Raw genomic sequence first — 20,670 nt, 5'->3', positions numbered from 1 at the left:
ACCCTGAAATCAAATGCGGATAGCATGAAAAAAAAAAGTTAAAATGGTTTCTCAAAATTACAAACCGAAAACAGGGTCTTAGAATGGGAAGTATCAGCCAGCCTGGCTCTACCAGCCCTGCCTGTAATGGAGACTTTCACCCTGAGTCCTCTCTAAATACCTAACTGGAATTGCACTCCAAGTAGCCTGTAATCTGAGGGTGCATGGAGACACCAAAAATGTCCGAGTAATTGCAAGGGTAATCTTCTAGTCGGTTCTGAAGACTGCCCTCGGGCTGGGAGTCTTGAATACGGTTAAAACCTTCTGAACTGTCCTCCCGGTTATCCTACTTAAAATTCATAGTCTCTGCAGTTGTGGTCCTGTGGAGTTTAGGATTTCTGTGTGCTTTATAAGTCGGTCTCGCCAAGCTATCTGACTTGGAGGGCATATTTGACTTTCAGATAATTGCTTTTGATTAACTAAGATTTAGATAATCAGAGTTTGACCTACACAGTGCATAGACCATCATTCACCCATCGGGTTTCACTGAGGCTCCTTATCTGAAGCCTATGCTCTCCCTCCAGTCCTAATAGCAAAACCTGCTTTAAATTACTTAAAAAGACAGGTTTAAAAATGCCTTGGAGAGGAGTTCAGATTTCTTGGATAGTTCTAGTCCTTCTTTGTCTCACATACCCTCCATGAAGAGTGAAACCCTTAAGTTGATTTGTTATTCTTTGTAGCTTTTCTTATTTTTGCTATTGCAGCATATGAAAGGAGGTTATCAAAACTGAACTATTATGCAAAGTACTTAGGAATATTATGGAGCAGAACTAAGAAGGCCTTTTGTTTTCTAGCTTGTGTCCCTTCCTGCTTTGTAAAACGTGGTTGAGATAAATAGGGCAGCAGGGGAAAGGATTTTGGAGTTTCACAGGCAGAGTTTTGGATCTGTGTTATCTTACAGAGGATCCTTCCAGCCTCTACCAGGAGGTAGAGGAGAAAGAACTCTCTATAACTACCTGAAGGGAAGTTATAGCCAGGTGGGGATTGGTCTCTTCTCCCAGGCAGTTAGCAATAGGACAAGGGGGCGTGGGCTTAAACTCTGCCAGGGGAAATTTAGGCTGGATATTAGAAAGAAATTCTTTACAGAGAGAGTGGTCAGGCATTGGAATGGCCTGCCCAGGGAGGTGGTGGACTCGCCATCCCTGGAGGTTTTTAAACTGAGATTGCACATGGCACTTAGTGCCATGATCTAGTAAACGGACTAGAGTTGGACCAAGGGTTGAACTCGATGATCTCTGAGGTCTTTTCCAACCCAGTCGATTCTGTGATTCTGTGAACATGGTAATTTGGTGAAATTAGTGGATTAGTCAATTTGCTGACTTGGTTGGACTATAAGGTATTGTGCCATGTTAGCTTTGTTCAAATACTCCTCTTGCTTTTCTTTGTGTGTGTGATGAAGCTATTTACTGTTGTTACACTTGTTTGTCAAAACTGTTCTCTGGTCTCCCTCCACCTGGTCTCAGGATGAAGCTCTCTTCTGTCTTGAAGCAGTGGGAGAGGGAGGAAAAGTACTTCTACGAGTCCCTCTTATATAAAACTTGGGGGGGGGGGGGGAGTGTTGATATTTTGTGTGTGTTTGTTTGTTTGTATTTTTGGGTCACTTTAGACTGTGGTGGAGCAAATCTGTGGTAAGGAGCGTAGTGTGGTGAGAAATGGGAATGAAGAAAGTGGTGACTGGAGGCTGTGGTGAGAACTTGAGACAGTTCCCTGCTCCAGGTGCCCTTCACAGGGACATGGGTGATGGGCTGTGAATGAGCATATGCAAAGTGTGACTGATGGAGAGGTGTAGTCAAGGAGGGACCGACCCTCTTTGTGGTTGAAAGAATTCAGGTCATCCAAAGCCAGCTGTAAACCTTCATCCTAAGATAAATTTTCTGAGGGACTCTAGATCTTCAAAGCTCCTTTTGGTCAAAATGCCACAAGGGATGTGAGAATGAATTTATCTGGTAACATGGACTTCAGAAAGGTGGAAGAAAAGACTGCTGGGATCTTGATGCTCTGTCAAAGCTGGACTGCTAAATGCCTTGTCTTACTGAGTGAATCTAAATAAACTGGGTTAAATCAGATTAAAGATCCCTGAGCTGTGTTTTCCATCAAGTCTGAAACTGTCATTTTGGGCAGCCCGCTGGCAACTTTGGCTGTAGACAACGTGCAGGTCCTCCTGGAACAAGCCCGGCTGTGAGGAGGTAAGAGAGGCAGTGATGTTACTGTCTCTTTCTGCTCAAATGTGATTTCTCAGGACTTTTTTGTTGTTGTTAGGGATGCTTTTAATTGGTTTTGATGGTGAGCTGCAGGAGTTACTTCAAGTGTGACACAGAAGTCGGGAGAAAGCTGCACCAGAAACTGCAGACTTGAGCTTCTCAGTTCAGATCAGTGCCTGCTCTGCCTCCTGCCTGATTGGGTGCCAGAGGTCCTGCCTCGCAGCTCAGCCACGTGGCCAAGAACGCATCTAGAAAGCCGAAGTGGCTTTTTTTAGTGGGTGGGTTGGAAACTCTGAACCATGTTATGTGTAACACAGAAAAGAATAATAGCTAGAGCTGAGTAATAGGAATTTCTGAATGTTTTGGAGGAGAGTAAAGGAAGCTAAATTTCATTCTTCTAGAGGGTTTATGGAGAGCTGTAGTGGCTTTCAAAAGTGTAGTGTAGGCCTCTGGGTTAGATGTGAGGCTCAATGCGTAGCCCTACAATTATAGTGAGATACTACCTGGCCTAAATCTAGGAGAAAAGCTGGTGGCAAGCAAGAACCATATCTGATTGACACAATTTAAATGCAGTGCTGTGATGAGCCTCCTGGCTACTATTCTGGCAGTCCAAGCAGAAGAGTGTCAGTGTGGGGCCAGGCCTCCTGCAGCCCATCCAGCTGTGAGGGCGTTTGGGAATTGCCCTCAGCTGTGTCCATCCCACCTTCCTGCCTGGAGTTCTGTCCCTGTGTGAGCTGCTCTGGTGTGAGGTCAGGTGCATCAGTCCTGCTGTTGCTGAAGTGCCGGGAGATGAGTCTGTTAATTAGGCTGTTGTGAGCACAATGCTAGAGACAGTTGCTCAGATCATTCCCTCTGTGATCAACAAAGATTGATCATAGCTAGAAAATGCAGGTGGTCCTCATACGCTGTGGTGCTGAGTTCTGGGATTCTGGCACGGCTTTACGTCTTGGACATGCAAGGGGAAGCTATAAGAGCAATAGATTCAGTTGCCATTGTTTTAATCTTACATGATATTTGGAGCGTGGCCTTTTAAATGAATGTTGGTGGTTAATTTCTAGATTTAAAGGAGGGTTTTCACATGCATCAGTCTTCCTGTGAATCTTCTAGTGCATTTTGAAGGCCTAAGAAAGCAGATGGACTTCAGGTAACGACAGGTACTTGAGCTGCTGTGGGCTGCTACTCATATTGTCATTGGCTGCTTTTGAATATTAACTCTTCCTAAAAATGTATTAGGATACAAAAAGTCCTTAGTTTGTGATAAGCTTTACCAGCCTGGATACATGAGGTAGGAAGGGATCACCCATAACAGAAAAATAGGTTACAGAGCCCTGATTTGTTCTTGCGTTTGGTGCCTGTTTAGTCCTGATCCTCTGACTGTTGCCTGCCATTTGCTTCCAGCAGAGCAGGGCAGCTCAGATCCCTTCAAATGAGATGAAGTTAAAACCAAGTGCCAAGGGCTTATGCTGAAGAACACTTCTCAGGTTTGGCAGTGATGAAGTATGTCTGTGGGCTGTGCTGGCCCATCTGGGGGATAACTGTGTTGAGCTCACCCAGCAAGCTGGGTCTCCTGCTTTCCAAGACAAGAGTGTGTTGGGTTTTAGAGGGACATGTCTTTTGAAGGAGCATGTTTGTAGGACAGAGCAACTGTCTGTCTGTTCCACGCAGTGGCTTCAGACTGATGAGAAATGATTCCAGTTCCCTATGTCCTCATTGCTTTGGATGGATGGGTTCTTCAAAGAATAATTCACTTTTGCTTTCTTATTTTCAGTTAATTGTGCTCCTTCTAAAACAGTGAGGATTATCATCTTGGCCGCTCACATACACGTGCTGCAGGATCTCCTTCCTCCCTGTCCTCAGTTGCGGTGTTGCACATTTCACACATCTCATCTCTTAAAGGAGAGGGGGTTGTACCTATGGAAATTAGAAGAATTGGCAAAGTCTGCTGAAATCTTGTGGTGTTTTAGGTCAGCTGTAAGTGATAGTAACCTGATCTATGGCAAATCTTTCTCTCCCTAGTCCCCAGGGTGCCTGCTCTGCCTTTTGCATGCCAGTGGGGCTGATAGGATCCAAATTAACTTTTTCATCTGTTTACATTTATTTCTGAGTCATGAGAGGTCCTCAGGAGGCACAGGATTAAATGTTGTTTTCCTTCCTAACACTTCTTGTATTGTAGCAAACATTATCTTTTCATTCTTGCCTGGGATCAGATGCCATTTTTTTCCATGTAAGTGTGCTGTTGGGTATGCGACCCATCATGGGAATAACGTGGAGCTGCACGGTTAGCAGAGGAGCACTTGTTATTTTGATGTCTGCTGCAAAATGGTGGTTCTTGCTCTAAAATACTTGGTGAGGTAATTGCTCATCTTCCAGGATATTTTGCTTCCTCCGTGTATGAGGGCTGTTAATAGGATAGGAAAGTACAAGATGTTTTTTTGTGCCAGCCTGGGTCTGACTTCTGACTGGATCCTTTAGTTTTAGTGATACATGAAAGGACAGTTGGGGTGATGGTTAGGAACAGAGATGTAAAATCCCAGGACTAGCTGCTGGCCAAGTAGCGGTATTGTTGTTACTTTCTTAAATACACTGCTGTGATTGCCATTTTATATTTTTAATATAAGGCAACATCTTTTTGGTGGCGTGGCTGATGACCAGTCTTGAAGGAGGGTTGCCGATGCTCTTCCAGGAGCCTTTGGTCAGAAGGGACAGAGGGCAGCAGCAGCTGATTAATCTACCTATTCAGCAGGCAGCTGGTCTTCCTTGAATTGCTGTAGGGAGAGAGTTTTTCCCGTTTGACGGTCCAATACTTTGCTTTGGAGCAAATTCATGCCACAGAGCAGGGGAATGGGACAGAATTTCATTAATAGGAAAACAGCCATCCCCAGCAGGCTGTGCAGCACTTGGATGCTGCCCTGATCTCTTCCCTTGACCATGAGGACCGTGGATGAAATAGCAGGAGCTCTGGCTTGCAGTAGAAAGCTCACTCTCGATGTGCTGCAGGGCCATTTTTGTGCATAGGAAAGACCCATCTGTTCCACTTCAAAGGTCTCAAAGCAGCTGAAATGAGACTGCAGGGGAATTTAGCAGTTTAATCCAAGACCGTGCATCTGCAGACCTTGCTGAGTTGTCACATACCCTTGCAGGAGCCCTGCCGTGCCCAAGCCGTGACAGGGCTGAGCCATTTGGTGCCCAGCTTCTACCTTAAGCTGGGCCAGGATCCAGGTATGAGGAGCAGCTTCTCCTTGTGCAGTCCGAGAGGTGTCATTGAAAGCATGTGGCATGTTGAGATTGCAGTTTAGTTACCATCATCTTTTAAAATGTGAGCACTGGGAAAGGCAGAGGTGCCTCTAATTTTTTATATGCTGTTAGTTACAGCCTTTCCCTGGAAGAGATCTGCCCTAGTGCAGCTCAGTTAGCCAGGGCAGGCCAGCTCGCACCTGTCACTTGTGATAACCCTTTGGCTGCTGGCTGCTCCTAGTCTAGTGAGTGTGTCTTTTTGGCTTCCCTTCATTCAGGGTGGGCGCTATCTGTTTTCTGAAGGCTTCTCCATATATTGTGTGACCAGGAAATATCTTGTCTTTTGAATCTAGTGAGATATGCAGTGGAAGCTGGTATGAAAGTCTGGTTTTAAGCATCGCCATGGGTTTTTATGGCCCTATAAATTTGATCCTGAACAAGTGTCTTATGTGTGATTTTGATTTCTTTCAAAATGTACTGCAAAATTTTATTTACCCCTCGAAATTATTTTTAAAAATAGTTTCTTTATAGGTGAGAACATAGCTAAGATCCTTGTTAAAAATGCAAGCTTTTAACACCATGAAAGTCAAAATAGCCCCAGTACGTGAACGACATGCAGATGACAGCTGAATAAATGCATGCATTTTCTGTATGTCCTAAACCTGTTTTCCAGCCGATTTTATTTGTCCCAGTGATGGCCAAGTTGTGTACATCTGTTAGTGTCCCACAGAGAGCCCAGCGGAGCTGCTAGCGAGCAAGAAATTCCTGAGTAAATGCAGTCCTGAAACTAAGGAAGGGAGTTGTGGGGGGAGAGACAGGCTTTCATACTTTATCACTCAGCCAGGCTCTGGTTGAGCTTTTGGGTTTGGTGGGCTTGTATTTTTGCTCTTTGAAGGGGCAATATTAAAAGATTTAAGACCCTGTGGGGTCTTAAAGCAAATTCTTTTCTCCCCGAGTGTAAGCACTACACCCAAAAGCCAGAGGCCCCAGAAAAGGTGAAGGCAAAGCATGTGGTAAGTGCGTTCTGCACCTCTGTGGAAAGCAGAGCACCTTTTTACTTTTTCACAGTGTTTTTGCTTGTTTGGAAAGTAACCGGAGCTGTGCCCATCAATATTTGAGGCTCTCAGGTACCTGTTGAGGGCTGGAGGGAAGGAGGGCCAAGGGAGGGCAGGCAGTGTGGGAGCCAGAGGGGCAAATAGGGAGCAGCCCTGACACTGCCTGGTTGTCTCGTCTCCCTTATGCTAGTAGACTTCTCATTGGGATGAATGTGCTCTGAAATATTTATTGCCCTGTTTAAATATTCATCGCTGCAAAGGCAGCACAGCCTGATGGCAGCAGCAGAGCCTCGAGGGACAGGGGCTGCAGCAGTCCCTGGCGTTTCCATTCAGTAATATGATAAAAATATATTAAAAAAAAAAATAAAAATCGGGCATTCCCCCACTGCAAGATTGACAGGAGCAGTCAGGCATATGTCTCGGTGTTTCCTCTTCGTGCCAGAGACTTGTGTTTGCTCTCAGGCTTCTATGCTGGGGTGCTGCTCTTGGTTGCCAGATGCTAATGCTTTTTTTCTAGGCCTGTATCCTGGAGCAGGCGGCTTTGTTTAGCCTGACACTGTATGCGTGAAAGGGGATGTACAGAAGGGGAGACCGACTAGCTGAAAGGGTTTAAGTTTTGCATAGCCTGTTCTCTTGTCTTCCTGTAGGTGCGAGCAGACAGAGTGAGGCAGGGAGAGAAAGGATCTTTAATGCACTTGACTGTAGAAGGTGTATGTCTGCTGGAAATTATGGAGGGGTAAATTTCATGGGAACGCGTGCAGTAACATATTAATGGAGCTGCAGATGCTGACAGGCATGCCACCAAAATGAGTTGTTCTTATATCAATTTAGCTTTTAAGGTTTATCGATTTAGCTTCAGTAAAATAGAGTGGTTTAAAAGTGGAACTACCAGTAATATGCAGTAGTTTAATGAGAAGATTTGGTGTATTGCTGTTGTTAAACCCACACATGCTTTTTGTGGCCAAGGCATCGATGTGGTGGTGACAAAGGCGAGCAGCATGCTTCCAAAGGTACGGAGGGAGCTGCTTGAGCGGGGGCGCTGCAGGACCTGCATTAAGAACACCCAGCCCAGGAGGAGCAGTGGAAGATGGTCAGACACACTGTGGACCTGGGGCTTCACCTCTGAGCTGTGCAGGTGGCCTTTGTAAGGGAGAAGTCTATGCTGGTTTGTGGTTACAACAGGAATTCAGTAAACATATGTTAGCTGGAAGGCCTGGGGGAAAGAGCCTCTAAAGGATTTGATAACAAAGGGGAATTATTTCCTGAGATACCTGACAATTCACCATGTAAAAACCAACTTTGTACTGGCTTACATGGGGACGCTCTGAAAGCTAAGCATAAGCTAAGCAGGTAGAGGCAGTAACATATGCGGAATGTCCACGTAACCTCTTGTTCTGGGACAAAGTGGCTTTCAGGTGCATTTCCAAGTTGCGCTTAATGTAGCATAGCTATGGGCTGCTGTGAGAAGAATAGTCCCCCTCGTCTCTCTGCCCTGGCCATATGTTCAGCCACCTCACTGCTTTGGGCACCGTGCTTAGGCAGATATAAAGCGAGACAGTTCAGTTTATGACCAAACAGACAACTATTGTTTGGATTAATTTTCTGGCTACAGCTGTGGCATGACTTGGTCTCGCAACAGCTGGGGAGGGAAGCAGAGCCCATGCTTCTGAGGCCACCTGGTAGTTTATCATATTAGGTAGTACACGAAACTGCACCCATACTTCTCAATAGCTTGTTCCCCTCCATAAGGTGAAGTCATTTTACTTATAAATGTGTCTGCTGCTTAGTTTAATCTGCTTTAATTTATGTGCATTGACTTCCACCAGCTCTTCTTAGCTTTCCAAAACATTGTCCTATAGATCTGGCCTCAGATTGTGTCTTCTGGTGAATGTGTTGTAGGCCATTATGCCTCACTCAGGTACTTCCGATTTGAATGACATAATGTTTTCAGCACAAAGGCATGAAGAGATGGAAAGGGCTGAGTCCTCCTCACTAGCTGACTTAATGACTGTCATTTAGGAATCAGTAAACAAACTAAAATGGTACCTTTTACCAGAACTGAATTTATCAGACTCAGCTTCTGGCTATTGGTTTTATTGATGCCTTTGTTCATTAGATTACATATTATTAGTGCCTACTTCTTTTTTTTTTTCCTCCCCTGACAATTAATATACTTTCACAAAATAATCAGTTGACACTTTTTTTAATTATAAGCAAAATAGATCGGGCTTTTCAGGTTTTTCAGTGTACAGCCATGTGGCTTTTTCCAATCTTGTGGTCATTTTTGTGGCTCTGCTTGTTCCCTTTTGAGTTTTTTTTAATTCCCTTTTTAAAATTCATGTGTGGAAGTGTGTATCACCTTATTTTTTCATCTGGTCAAGGCCACGTGCTAAAGTAGCAATGCTTCCCACACCCTACTTTTTGGTAATATATCCAAACAGCTGTAGTCACCCTTTTGTACCAGGCCGCTGCATTGGTGAGTTCCTTCTCTGTGACCATTCCTTTAAAGAACCTCTGATTTCCGAGACACATAGTGGAGGTTTCCTTGAAAATGGAAAACTCCTCTTGGAACAAATGAGTAGCAGGAGATAGGAGAATGCATTGCTGGAATGGAAAGTAACTGTGGGAAGAAATCTGTGTTTTTAAACCATCAAATTTCTGTTCCCGAGCATGTGCCAAGTCAGCCTCAGATATCCTCCCCCCACCTCAACCCTGAGAGCAGCTTGAAATAATATTGTCGCTGTGTTACTGAGTGCTGGCACTCGAGTCACAGATGAGTCCTGTTTGCTTCGGCTGGGGCTGCTGCATCGCATCCCCTGTCTCCTGTACGGAGTTCTGACCCTACCCACATTAGGCCAGTGGCAGTGAAAATGTGAGGGGACTGAGATGTTTAGCTGCTTGCATTAAAAAAAAAAAAAAGAGCCCCAAGAGGAGCTCTGGTTTTGTGTTTAAGTATGCTGGATACATCTCTTCCCCCACCTTTGCTCCATAGTCACGCCCAAACACGCGGCTCCTCGCTGTGGTTTCTGCCAGCTCTGCAGTTCTTTCCGAGGCATTCAGCACTCTGCAATGGATTCCAGATGTGCTCTCCCCTTCCTGGCACTTTCTCCTTTCCTCATCTGGCAGTGAGGCAGGGCTCCTTTTCCCTGTGGGGTGCTGGAATTAGTGCAGGCAGGTGGGAGGACTTTCCTGCTGGACACTGAAATTGGGAGAGTTGGAGGGGCCTGTGTAAGTGAAGCTGGGTGATGGGGCTTTGAGGTTTGTCCATCCTCCAAGAGCCAAGTCAGCTTGGAGCAGCACCTCCACGCAGCTCTGTACCACTTTCAGCTCGTTCCCTTCACAGCAGGGGAGAGGGTGACACAGAAGCCCCATGCCAAAAGCAATATTCAGAATCCTTCTTAGAAGAGCACTGAATATACAGAGAGGTCTGGAAGAGTCTCTTAGAGATAGCTGCATCACATAGTAAGGTCTTTGAAAAATTCCTGTAACTAAAGTAGATATAAATCTTTCTAAGGGGTTGAATGAGCTTCATGAGGGTTTAAATATTCAGGAAAGCAGTTTGACTTCTTGAGGTTGCCGGAATAACTTTCCACACTCACTGAGACATGGTGATGTGCTTGCAGATACAGGGTGATAGTCCATTTGCAGAGCAGGGACGTGGGATGAAAAACTTATCAGTCCAGCTCAGGTACCTGACTGGAGTTGGAGAAGCAGATACTGTTTTTTAGAAATATGACGTCACCCAGAGAACTACTGTCTTCCTTGAAACAAAGCTGTCTGGAGTGAGCAGACTGGTTGAAGAATTAGCTGAGATAACGGTAGCTGTGACACTAGCCTGACAGCCTGGTTGAGAGTTACCACGAGGCCAGATGGGATTTTCTTTCCTGTTATATTTCCCTGTTCTTGCAGCCCTTCTTTTATGGAGCAGCACCAGGAACCACGGGTTGGTGGTCAGGAGTAAGGCAGAAAACCAGCACAGAGCCGTCTGAGAGTCACGTACACGAGTGCCCAGGAACCCTGGTGCACCCATAGATGATCCCTGAAGGAGCAGTTACCCACACTCCTTCCCCACCACCAGCCTCCAGTTCCTGCTGCCTCCCTGCGTGAGGATTCGCAGTCATGCAGCTGTGAGTGTGATCGGTTTGCTAATCTGCTGAAAAGCTAATCGTGGTTACCTTGGATTAAACATACGTGACACATCTGCAGCACACTGTTTCTTAGCTATGATTCATTTGAATTCTGGTCCAGAAGAAGAAACTTAACCCTCTTCACCCAATAGTAAAGTAATCTCACTTGTGTGGGAGATGCTTCTGCCACTCTGGGTGCCCGCTGGATTAATGTATGACAGGATTTGTAATATTTTGAGACTTTATTTTCATATTTATTTGTTGAAAGCTAGTCATCTTATGGAAATCTTTTTTCCTAAGAAAGGGGGACTATGAAGTGGAAAATACTCACTTGGAATATTGTACTTGTGGGAAGAATACAGCCAGGGTAGGTGATAAAGAACCAATCTGGAACAAAAAATTGAGCCTGAGCCTTTCTCTTACTTGCTGGCTTTGCTGCTGAGGACAAATCCATCCTGGTGAGTTTTTCCTTTGTTCCACACCCCCACTCTCTTCTCCCCAATAATTCTTGGACGTGGTTTCATTCCTAATATGGAATGGAAACAGATGTTGAGACCTCGATGTCATCTCTTGAAGCACAATTCTCTCTTTCTAATCAACCCCAGAGAGTGTAAATTGATTGAAAGCGTTTGGTGGGATGCCTTTGTGCCAGTAACATTTAACTTTTTTTTGAAAGAGGAGTAACGTAGATTTCAGGAGCAGAAAATCAGTGCTTTTTTAAAATGTGAAAGGTATGTTTCAGGCGGGTAAGTAGATGTGGCTCTGGGCTTTCTTAATGTTGTGTAACTCTAAAGCTTTGGCTATATCCAACAGAAAGCCTATTTGCAGGATGCCCAGGGGCTTCTTAATTAACCATTATGCATTCAGCACTGGGAGCCTGCGTTTGTGCATTGGGATAGAGCAGAAGTTGACCATTACTGGAAATAATGACAGCATGGGGATGAGTGAGTTCTTCCTGTGTATAAGAGTAAGATAAGACTATAATTTTCTTTCATCCTTTCCTACAAAAGAAGGGCTTGAACTTCTTCTCTGTAAAGTTCTTAAAAAAAGGCCAGCTGTTTTATTTTATGGAACAGTTTTTGGTGGGCTGGAATGATAGTGTGTATATTGGAAGATAACTTGTGTTTCCCTTGCTTTACATATCTAGGAGAAGGAAGGGTAAGATTAGATAATCTAGTGCAAGCTTGCACCAGGAAGTTGACGGAAACATGCCTTTAAATGGTTAGCTAGGTGCTAACTTGAGTGCAGACTTCCACCCCTCCCCCGTGAAAGATTAGCTTATTTAGGCTTAAGTTAACCCAATGCAAAAAGTGTTTCCTAAAATGATTACATCTGATGGAAATTAAAAAAAAAAATGCATACATATAAAGTTTCTTCTGTTTTAACAAAACTAGCATGAAACTCCACCAAACCTATAGGTAGAACAATGTTTTGGGGAGTATTCAGGAAAAATTGCTCTTGTGCCCATGGTAGTAGAGTCAAAATTCAGCGTCCTTTTCTGTTACCCCTGTATGTCATAGGTCAAATGAAGATGAAGCTCCATACGTGCAGATGAAATACAAATACCCTTATTACTGAGATCGTTGTCAAGGTACTTTTATGATCAACCCACATCAAGAAAAAGCATGTTGATTTTTATCAGTCTGGGTCTTCAGCAAGGCAGGCATGCCAGTCATACTCTCTGGAGTAACAGAAATGCCTTTCTAGTGTGGACTGTGGGTGTTGGGTTAGGGTCATATACCCTTCTGAATCAAGGAACAGGTTTGTACAAAGATGAAGAAGACAGGATGATTATAATCTTTATATATCCTTTTTACCTCCAAACTTCCTTTCTGTAGTTATTGTACCCACTCTTTCCTTTCAGAAACTAATCCGTAATGAAAAGGCCATAACAAAGAAAGTGTTATTACTGCGTTTTGGGGTAAGGAGCATGTATGACATTAGTGGGCACCCACAGCATTCGTGTGGCCAAGTCACTGTTTGGATGTGACTGGGGAGCTGGAAAGCCATTCCTTCATCATCCTATACATTGCTTAGGCTTATGTTTGGGTAGCTTCATGACCCTAAGGAGTAAAAGTACTGTTTTTGAAATCAAGGCTTAGATTCAACATGCTGTGAGAGCTACCAGTGTAGGCTGGGGTTTATCACTGGTATAATGCCCCAGCCCGTGGCTTTCTGGAAGGGATCATGCTCAAATTCCTGGTGGGTCTTGGAGCAACCCTCACGCTGCTTTGTATCTGTTCCATTTGCAAAGAAATTGCTTGCTGATGTGTTTATCAGCAGGCAAATTGTGGGACTGCCTGGAGAGAGGGTTAATGTGTGCCAGAGACTGCGGCTCCCCGGCAGCCTGAGCTCATCCAAGTGCTGGTGCCCATGGCCCTTCCCTCCCGAGCTTCTCCACTCTCTCTCCTTTCTGGCTCTGGTTCTCCAACTCCTTGCCAAGCCATTTCAGCACTCTTAACTGGGAACAAAACTAACCTGACAATAGAAAGCAAGTTTGGGTGTTGTGGGTTTTTTTTTTCCCTGAGATATGTGCTTAAATGGCTCAGCAGAGGGCAGACGGGGTGTCATAGCTGGCAGGGGACAGAGGGCAGGAGGGCACAGCTGAAGGTGGGATGACAGCAGGTCCAACCAGAGCCCCTCTGGAGCATGAGTCCCAGCTGGACTCCTGGGAGACCGGGCTGGGACAGGGAGCCTGCTAGAGCAACCTTAATTTGTGTTCAGCTGTGAGAAGCAGGGAAAAAAAACTCACAGCCTGTGTTCTTTAGTAGTATTATTATTCTCTTGCTTCTGCAGCAGCAGGACGGTTTGGTGAGCCCTTCCTCTCATGTCTGTGTACAGCTGAGGAGCAGTGCTCAGCCTCTTCTGCGGGACCCATGTGTCACATTTGCCTCCCCAATGGGAGGCTGTGACCTCGATCAGAGGAGGGATGATGTGATCCCCCCATCCCCTTGCTCACAGGATCCCTTTCATGGGAGAGCTGAGGGCAGGCGGCGGCTCCAGGTTGGATGGTTGTGCCAGGCTCTTCAGGTCTCAGCTACGAACAGTTTTGCTGTTTACGAAAGGGATTAGGCTAGCGCAGAGCGCAAACAGTCGTAGCCTGGAACACACCAGTCCTCACAAACAGGTTAATTGCCTTCCCTTAGCTGCAAGTCAGTTGCTTCAAGGTATCATAAAATGAATTCAGCAAAGGCATACCTATTAGAAACCCCATGCTGCTAATAGGTATATGCTCATGTCTATCCCAATGATTTGGGGGTTACCAGAGTTGAAAGGCATATTTAAGAGATTATTTGATGTTTACATGCTGTAGCATTTCCCTGCACCTTTCTCTGATGCTTATGACTCACAGGTTATGGAAAGCACAGACCATTTACCTTATGGCAGTTTGCGTGGAAATATCTATACAGACATCGTGCCAGTTCAGTTTTACTGAGATTATAATTTTTATTTGGTTGGTTATGCTTTAATACCTATGCATATTATGGCGTACCAATACAGAAGGACTCTGTAGCTGCATTGCTATAAGGCTCCTTTCATATCCCTATAATTACACCCATTTCTCTAATGAGCAAAACAAAACCAGACGTTCACAAAATAGACTCATCTTTGACAGTTTTATAGAGGCCTTTGTGTGCCTTTCTGGTGTTTGCTTTTGGCACTCCAGTGCTGTGATCTTGGATCACCACCTGCTGTCTGCTGAAAGAATTCATCCTGTGTCGCATTTGCTGAACCACGTTGCTCCTCGTTGTGATAATGACCCCAGCTCCCACCCTTCTGCAAGGTACTGCTGCGGGTGGTTACTTACTGTTCCTTCACTTAGCTTGGAGCTACAAAGTTTGTTAATTAACTTAAAGCTGCATAAACTCTCAGAAATGTGTCCCCATCAGGGATTTTTAACTGGTTTAGCTAATTTGTGTTTTAAACCAAAAGTGAGGTGGGTCTGTATTGAGCTGTGTAGGCAAAACCCTGACCTAAGGAAGGAAGTAGGCATCTGCGAGGACATGGCTGGACCTTTGTAGGGCTGAGAATAGGGACCTGGAGGGGGAGCCCAGATGGAAATCCCAGATCCCTCTTGTGCCCTGAGAGCTTGGGTGCTGATGAATCAGATGTCAGCGTTTTGGAAGAGGGGAGCTGCTTTGAGTTCCTGCCTAACGTGGATGAGTGATTTCTTTGGGAGCAGAGCAACAGAATGAATGCGTAGGAATTGCTGGTTTTCTTCGAACTGTAGGTTACCATATATTGTACTGAAGTTTTTTCCTTTTTCTAAGAAGCGTGTGTTAACTACACTGAGTTGCAGTTGCACTGAACAGCCTTTCCCTGTTTGGTGAGCATGGGATGACATCTAGTGTGGGTCAGTACATGGCAGCACCAACTCATGGAGGGTATAGCTTAGCCTGGAACTGCCAAACTGTTCCTGCAGCCAAATGTCCCTTAAGCTCCCTTCCTGGAGACTGCCAGCCACCCTGCTTTGTGGCTAAGAAAAGTGTCTGTCTGCTCCTGAATACTGGTTAAAATTTATTCCATCCTATCACACAAGTTGAAGACAGCAATAGATTTTTTGGGGAGCTGCAGCTGGTCTTTCCTAGTCCTATGATGGCATCTTTGCATGTGTTTGGGGATGGTGACTATTCTTGGACATAACCATCTCAGTCTGTTGTTGCATTTGAGTCAGTGTTTAAGAGAATTTAGTGAGCTAAAACAGGCAGGACTGGCAGCGCAGTGAGAGATGTTGTCCAGATTGGATAGACAAAATACTTTCAGCTGAGTCTGTCCTCCTACGTATGTACCTTCACCAGGAAGCCTGGGGGTTTCTCTGTGTTCTTTGTACCTCCTGAGAAATGGGAAAAGCAGCGCCTCTGACTGCAGGATTTTCCTTGGTGGGTTAGAAGTAGGGAAAGGAGTTCAGGTTCAGAGCTGGAAAATAAATGTGTTTGGATTCTTTTGGTTGTGTTAGCTCTTTCAAATACAAGGTGTTGTGTAAATGTTGGAATTCTGTAGAATAACAGAAGAGGTAGAATCTCCTCCGGGTTTGGAGGCTATCAGTATGCCATGAAACCTGCAGAGATCTCATTGGGAGTCCTCCTCTGTAGGCACTGGTGGAGACAGAAGAAAAGTAATTCTAAAGCATCAAAGGAAATTAAAATTACAAAAAAAGTTCAGATGGGAAACGTGTATATAATCACACCAAGAAAAAAAATAATTTGAGATATGGATATACTCTGTGGGATGATGAAACTTGGCCAAGCATAATGGTGATAGATCTGCAGATAACCTGAGACATTAAATTAAGGATACTTTTGTAATAAAAGACAGGATTTTTGCATGTTAGTACGACTGGGGGGAGGGGGAAGGAAGTGACAATAGTATTAAAAACATTTCATTCTGCACCAGAAACCCTTATTTGAAAATCTTAGGAAGGTCAGAGAGAAGCAATAAATAAAGTTACCAGGATATTTTGGCTTGCGAGGTATGATTAAGCTCAAAATAAATATGTTTTATCAAAACACCACAAGCAACAGAAGAGATAGCATATTTTTTGTCCTTCAAACATTTGTAGATAATTGAAGAAGGGAGAGAAAATATTTAAAAGGTTGAAATGTGTTTAAACTTGAAGGAACAGTGTTAACTGAGGGATAAAAAACATTGAAAATGAGATTATATAAGGTTTATGGTTGGCATTTTAAGTAGTCTAAGAGTGAGATTAAACAATACGGTAGAGTATGTCTTTTGGGGAGCAGCCCTGCCCTGTTGAGAGGACAGCAGAATAGGTTTTGTTTGTGGCTAATTAGCATTCTCATGCTCCTATCCGGGCCACCACCAACGTGTAAATCTAGGTTGTTCTAAGAAAACTGGAAATAGTTTCTGCTACTGCATCTTTCCTGGAGTTCCTCTACCAAATTTGTAAATAATAATTAAAAAAAACCAGCTTCGTATTTGGCTCTTATTTTGAACACAAGAAATGGGCAGACACCGTGGGCTATATGGAAGCACACAGACAATTGGATATAATGAAGTACAGTAAGCAAACGAGCTTGAAAAGGGGGCAGTATGCAGACAGTGGAGCTGTTGTGACAGAGGATGGATTCTGCAGGTGGGTGAGCAATGGAGGTTCCTGGTACCTGATTTGCAGCAGGATAACAGTGTTCAGCCTCTCCTCCCTCCCGCTTGTAATTGCCCTGCAGATCTTGGTGGTGGTTTAGGTCCCTGTTTGGAAGCTGAGAATGAAAAAAAAGTGAGCACAAGCAGAGGGCTGGTGGATCGGCCCTCCTTTTTGGGGCAGAAAGCCCTGTCCTGCTTTCAGAAATTGTTCTTGGTGTGTGAAAAACCTCCGCAGAGCTGCCAGCACGCGACACGGGGCTGCAGCAGCTCAGGGGAGTGCGTGCGGTGAACTGAGCGCTGCCCGTGGCTGGCGTGCTCGCCTGAATTTTTCTTTCTCAGATAAGGCTGCGGAGTTTCGTGTTTCTGCGGGCAGCAAGGCTATGCAGCGGCTGGACTTTAGTTAATGAAACTGCCCATCGTTCCGCGCGGGCCAAGACTGCAGCGCAGCTCTGCTAAGTGGTATTGAATGCCCTTCCCTCTCCTTCTCTCCAGCTGCGGGAGCGCGTGGCCACGTGGCCCCCAGGGGAGGCAGACCAGATAGACTAATGTCAGAGCAAATTTGGGATTCAGCCAGTGTCTGAATGACCCGGTGCTGGCTGGAGGTGCACTGCATTTATCATTGTTTCCTTTGCCTGTAAGAGAAAGCTGCAGGTAGGCTGATAAAGGGACTGAAAGGTTTGTCGGGCTTCACCGGAGGTCCGTCAGCCCCTGCACGCTCTCTGCTGAAAGGCTGCTCGGTAATTCCCGCTCTGCCTTTCCTATCCACGGGATAAGGTCTGCTTCTCTTTTACTCCATTGATTTAAGCATGCTGGTGTCAGAATAGGCTTGGGCACCTCTGGGCTTTGTGGGGGAGGACCCAGGGCTGGAACGGCAGCCAAAATTTAAAATCAGGGTTAGTCTGTTGACACACACATAAATCAAGCAGCCTTCCTATCATAAATCTTTTCCATGGATTTTTTTTTTTTTTTTCTGCTGCTGTGGTGGAACCAGTAGGAGCGGTGCAGCTGCCTGGGCTTCCCAGGGTTGGGTTTCAATGTCAGAGCTGTTCTCCTTCACCCCAGGTGGCTGAATGCAGCTCTCTGCTCCCCCCTTGGTGAGATCCCTGCAGTGTTGCATGCTTTTGTGTTTGCCTTGGGTGGTTTTCACGCATGGTGGGGTAGGTTTTTGACTGTCTTTTGGGGATCTCTTTTGCATGGTCAGCTGTGTTTCTTAGTCATCTGGCTGGTGTCAACTACATCTAAGGTAGTGCTAAAAGCTACTAAAAAGTCAGCTGTCCTAGTGTAGAGGTCTCTATGGGACGCTCTAAGCTGAGGGAGGGGTGGGTAATCAATGCCTTGTGTGATGGTGGTGATGCTCAGGACTGGGGAGTGATTTGTCCTCCAGGCTTGTGTTCTCATGTGCCATAGCTGTTCCATGTCTTCTGCACAGCCAGTACAAAGCAAATGGGATGTTCCACTGATGGGTACCTGGGCACCCGTGCTCTGTACTGAGTGCTGCCAGCGCAAAGGAAGGGGCTGCTGCATTGATCAATTTTAGAATGAGTGCTTATTTTCTCTCACTGTAGCACAACAGAGAAGGGTGTGCTCTGAACTACACAATGTGCTTGCTTGTGAGCAGAGCCACGAGGGTCAGACTGGAGGAGATAGACCCTGACAGTGTTCTTCTAGGGATGTTAAAGAACTCTCTTCTGTCTGTTTCCTTCTCCCTTCCAGTGTTTCAGTGCCTCTTCCCCTTCCAAAATGATGCCTTACTGTGTGTAACACCTTTTGTGAGACTGCAGGGGTATTCAACTTGTAAGCCGCATAATTTGTTCTCTATATGTCACCCAATAGTGAGAATGCTGCCCGATAGAGATTAAGAAAGCAGTGTCATGGCTCAGAGGAGCAAGGCGTGCTCTTTTTGATAGAGAAGATAATAGAAGACTGAGCAATATTATGGTGGCTGTGGGTGGGATGTTTACATGAACTCTGTGGGACACGTGTGCATGTAGATGATTTCTCAGGCTGATGTTTTGATTCTTCTCCAGTATAATAAAGCTGTTTTCTCCTTGTCTCTTTTTTCAGGGTAACCAGGAGCCAGCAGCAACTCCTGACGCAATGGTGCAGCCATTCACCACAATCCCATTTCCGCCACCCCCACAGAACGGGATTCCCACAGAGTATGGGGTGCCACACACTCAGGACTATGCAGGCCAGACCAGCGAGCACAATCTGACGCTCTATGGAAGCACGCAGCCGCATGGAGAGCAGAGCACGAACACGGCCAGCACGCAGAATGGATCTCTTGCAGTAAGTGCAGGAGTATGTAGAGCAGGACAGGAGCACAGTGCTTTAGGAAAAAGCAGCCATTGATTAGATTGCTGTTTCTTAAGTATGCGGCAAGTCAGCAGTAGACTTGAAAAGGAGAGGATTATAAAGAAAAAATAACTTCTGACCTTCCATTACTAGGCTCCTGTCTTTTGTGTTGTGCATGTTCCCCTCATAAATGTCTGCAAAAAGCAGTAGTACTTGGTGTTTTTACTGTGGTGGCATTGTCCAAAGAGAGTCCTTTACAAAAGTGCTAATTACCTTGAGTTAATTGGTGAACAGTTCAAATGAATGTGAAGGAGGCAAATTCTGGAAGGTTGACAGTACAAAGAATTAGGGTGAGCACATGCATTGCAGGTGTAATCCCAGTGTGTTTTTGTTTTCAGGAAGCTAGCAGAGTAGAAAAACAATTTTCTTTAACTTTTTGAAGACGACAGAGAGGACCTCTCAGCTACTGGCATCCATTTGCCAAACAAAGATTTTCACCTTCTTATATTTTTTTGCTTTCTCCTCATGGCCTGGAATGGGCACTGGGCAACATGCTGGCAGATTATCCCAGGAAAAGCTTTATCCACCCCGTAAGCCACTTGTTAAGACTTAACTTCCTAATAAAGAGCCTTATGGTGAGAGCCTTTGGTGCTCAGGGCCGGATTTAATCTGTTAATGCTTTCAGTTTTACTTGTAGTTGGGTGTTTGGCTCATAGAGATTATTTTTTCCCCCAGTAAGTACCGAGTGAATTCAGTGCCAGTGATTCAAGAACTGATAGTGCCAGCTCGAGTGTGTGTGGTTCCCAGCGGGCTGCTCTGCTGTTTCTGCAGTGGGCAGTGGCTGCACAGTTGACACTGCTGGTTATGACTTGGATATCTTAGAGTTAAACTTGGGAATGCTGCAACTTCAATGTCTCATAGAGGAAGAGGTTACAAAGCAGATTGGTGATGTGCAAAAGGAACTTCAGGTGCCTTCCTCAGCAAATACAAATGTAGATGAGGAGAGATCGGGCTGGAAATAAAACGTGGAGCTGGTGCAGAGTGCAGTGTGCAGAAATGCAAGTCATCATTTTAGTACCCAATTGTCTGATGTCGTTCCAACCCATAAGATCTGGGTTGCCCATCTCCAGCAGACAGCTGTCTTGAGCACTGCCAGTTGGATGGGAAGGCTGGAAATAGGGAATAAAACAGGGCAGTGGCTTTCCCTGTGTATTTTTGCTGTTCCCATCCTTGCCCAGAGCTTAAGACAGTTTCTTTTTAATGGAAATGATGCAAGCCTTGACCCTGGATGTAAGCTCTAGCCAACCCTTCTGCTCCTCTTCCATATTAGGAGCCATCTCTGTGGTGCTGCAGGGCTGAGCTCTGTGTTTCATCAACTAATACCGGCTCCGAGGAGCCCGCAGCGCACGGGGAGGCTGGTGAGGCTGCGAGGAGGGACTGGGAGCCCATCTGTGCGGGAGGGAGCGTTGCTGGGAGACTGCTGGGAGGCAGCCGTGTTGCCAGGAGGCTGCGGAGGGAGCCTGACTGGCAGGGGTTATCCGACAAACAGGCTGAATAACACGTAACGCTTGTACTGGCTGTTGGAAACAGGTGGGCACGTCTGGTCTGACCATTTGA

General features: G+C 45.4%; 1 protein-coding gene across 22 annotated transcripts in view; it reads left to right on the top strand.

The window, feature by feature from the left end:
- The window catches only part of RBFOX2 (RNA binding fox-1 homolog 2), a 174,481-nt gene that overhangs the window by 94,408 nt on the left and 59,403 nt on the right, over window positions 1-20,670 (top strand). For 21 of the 22 annotated variants that reach the window (XR_014183765.1, XR_014183766.1, XR_014183767.1 and 18 more), the window contains one exon: window positions 18,823-19,047. Coding sequence is in view for 18 of the 22 variants with exons in the window: in XM_082049589.1 (XP_081905715.1) it covers window positions 18,823-19,047 (225 nt within the window). In the remaining 4 variants the exon portion in view is untranslated. Of the gene's footprint in view, window positions 1-17,730; window positions 17,853-18,822; window positions 19,048-20,670 lie in introns of those variants that run through there. The other variant, XM_082049582.1, reaches the window with a different exon arrangement.

This window comes from Streptopelia decaocto (genome assembly GCF_964273445.1).
Source record: "Streptopelia decaocto genome assembly, chromosome: 1".
NCBI classification, from domain to species: Eukaryota; Metazoa; Chordata; class Aves; order Columbiformes; family Columbidae; genus Streptopelia; species Streptopelia decaocto.
Note: the sequence above shows the minus strand (reverse complement) of the source record. Positions and strands in the feature narration are given on the sequence as shown.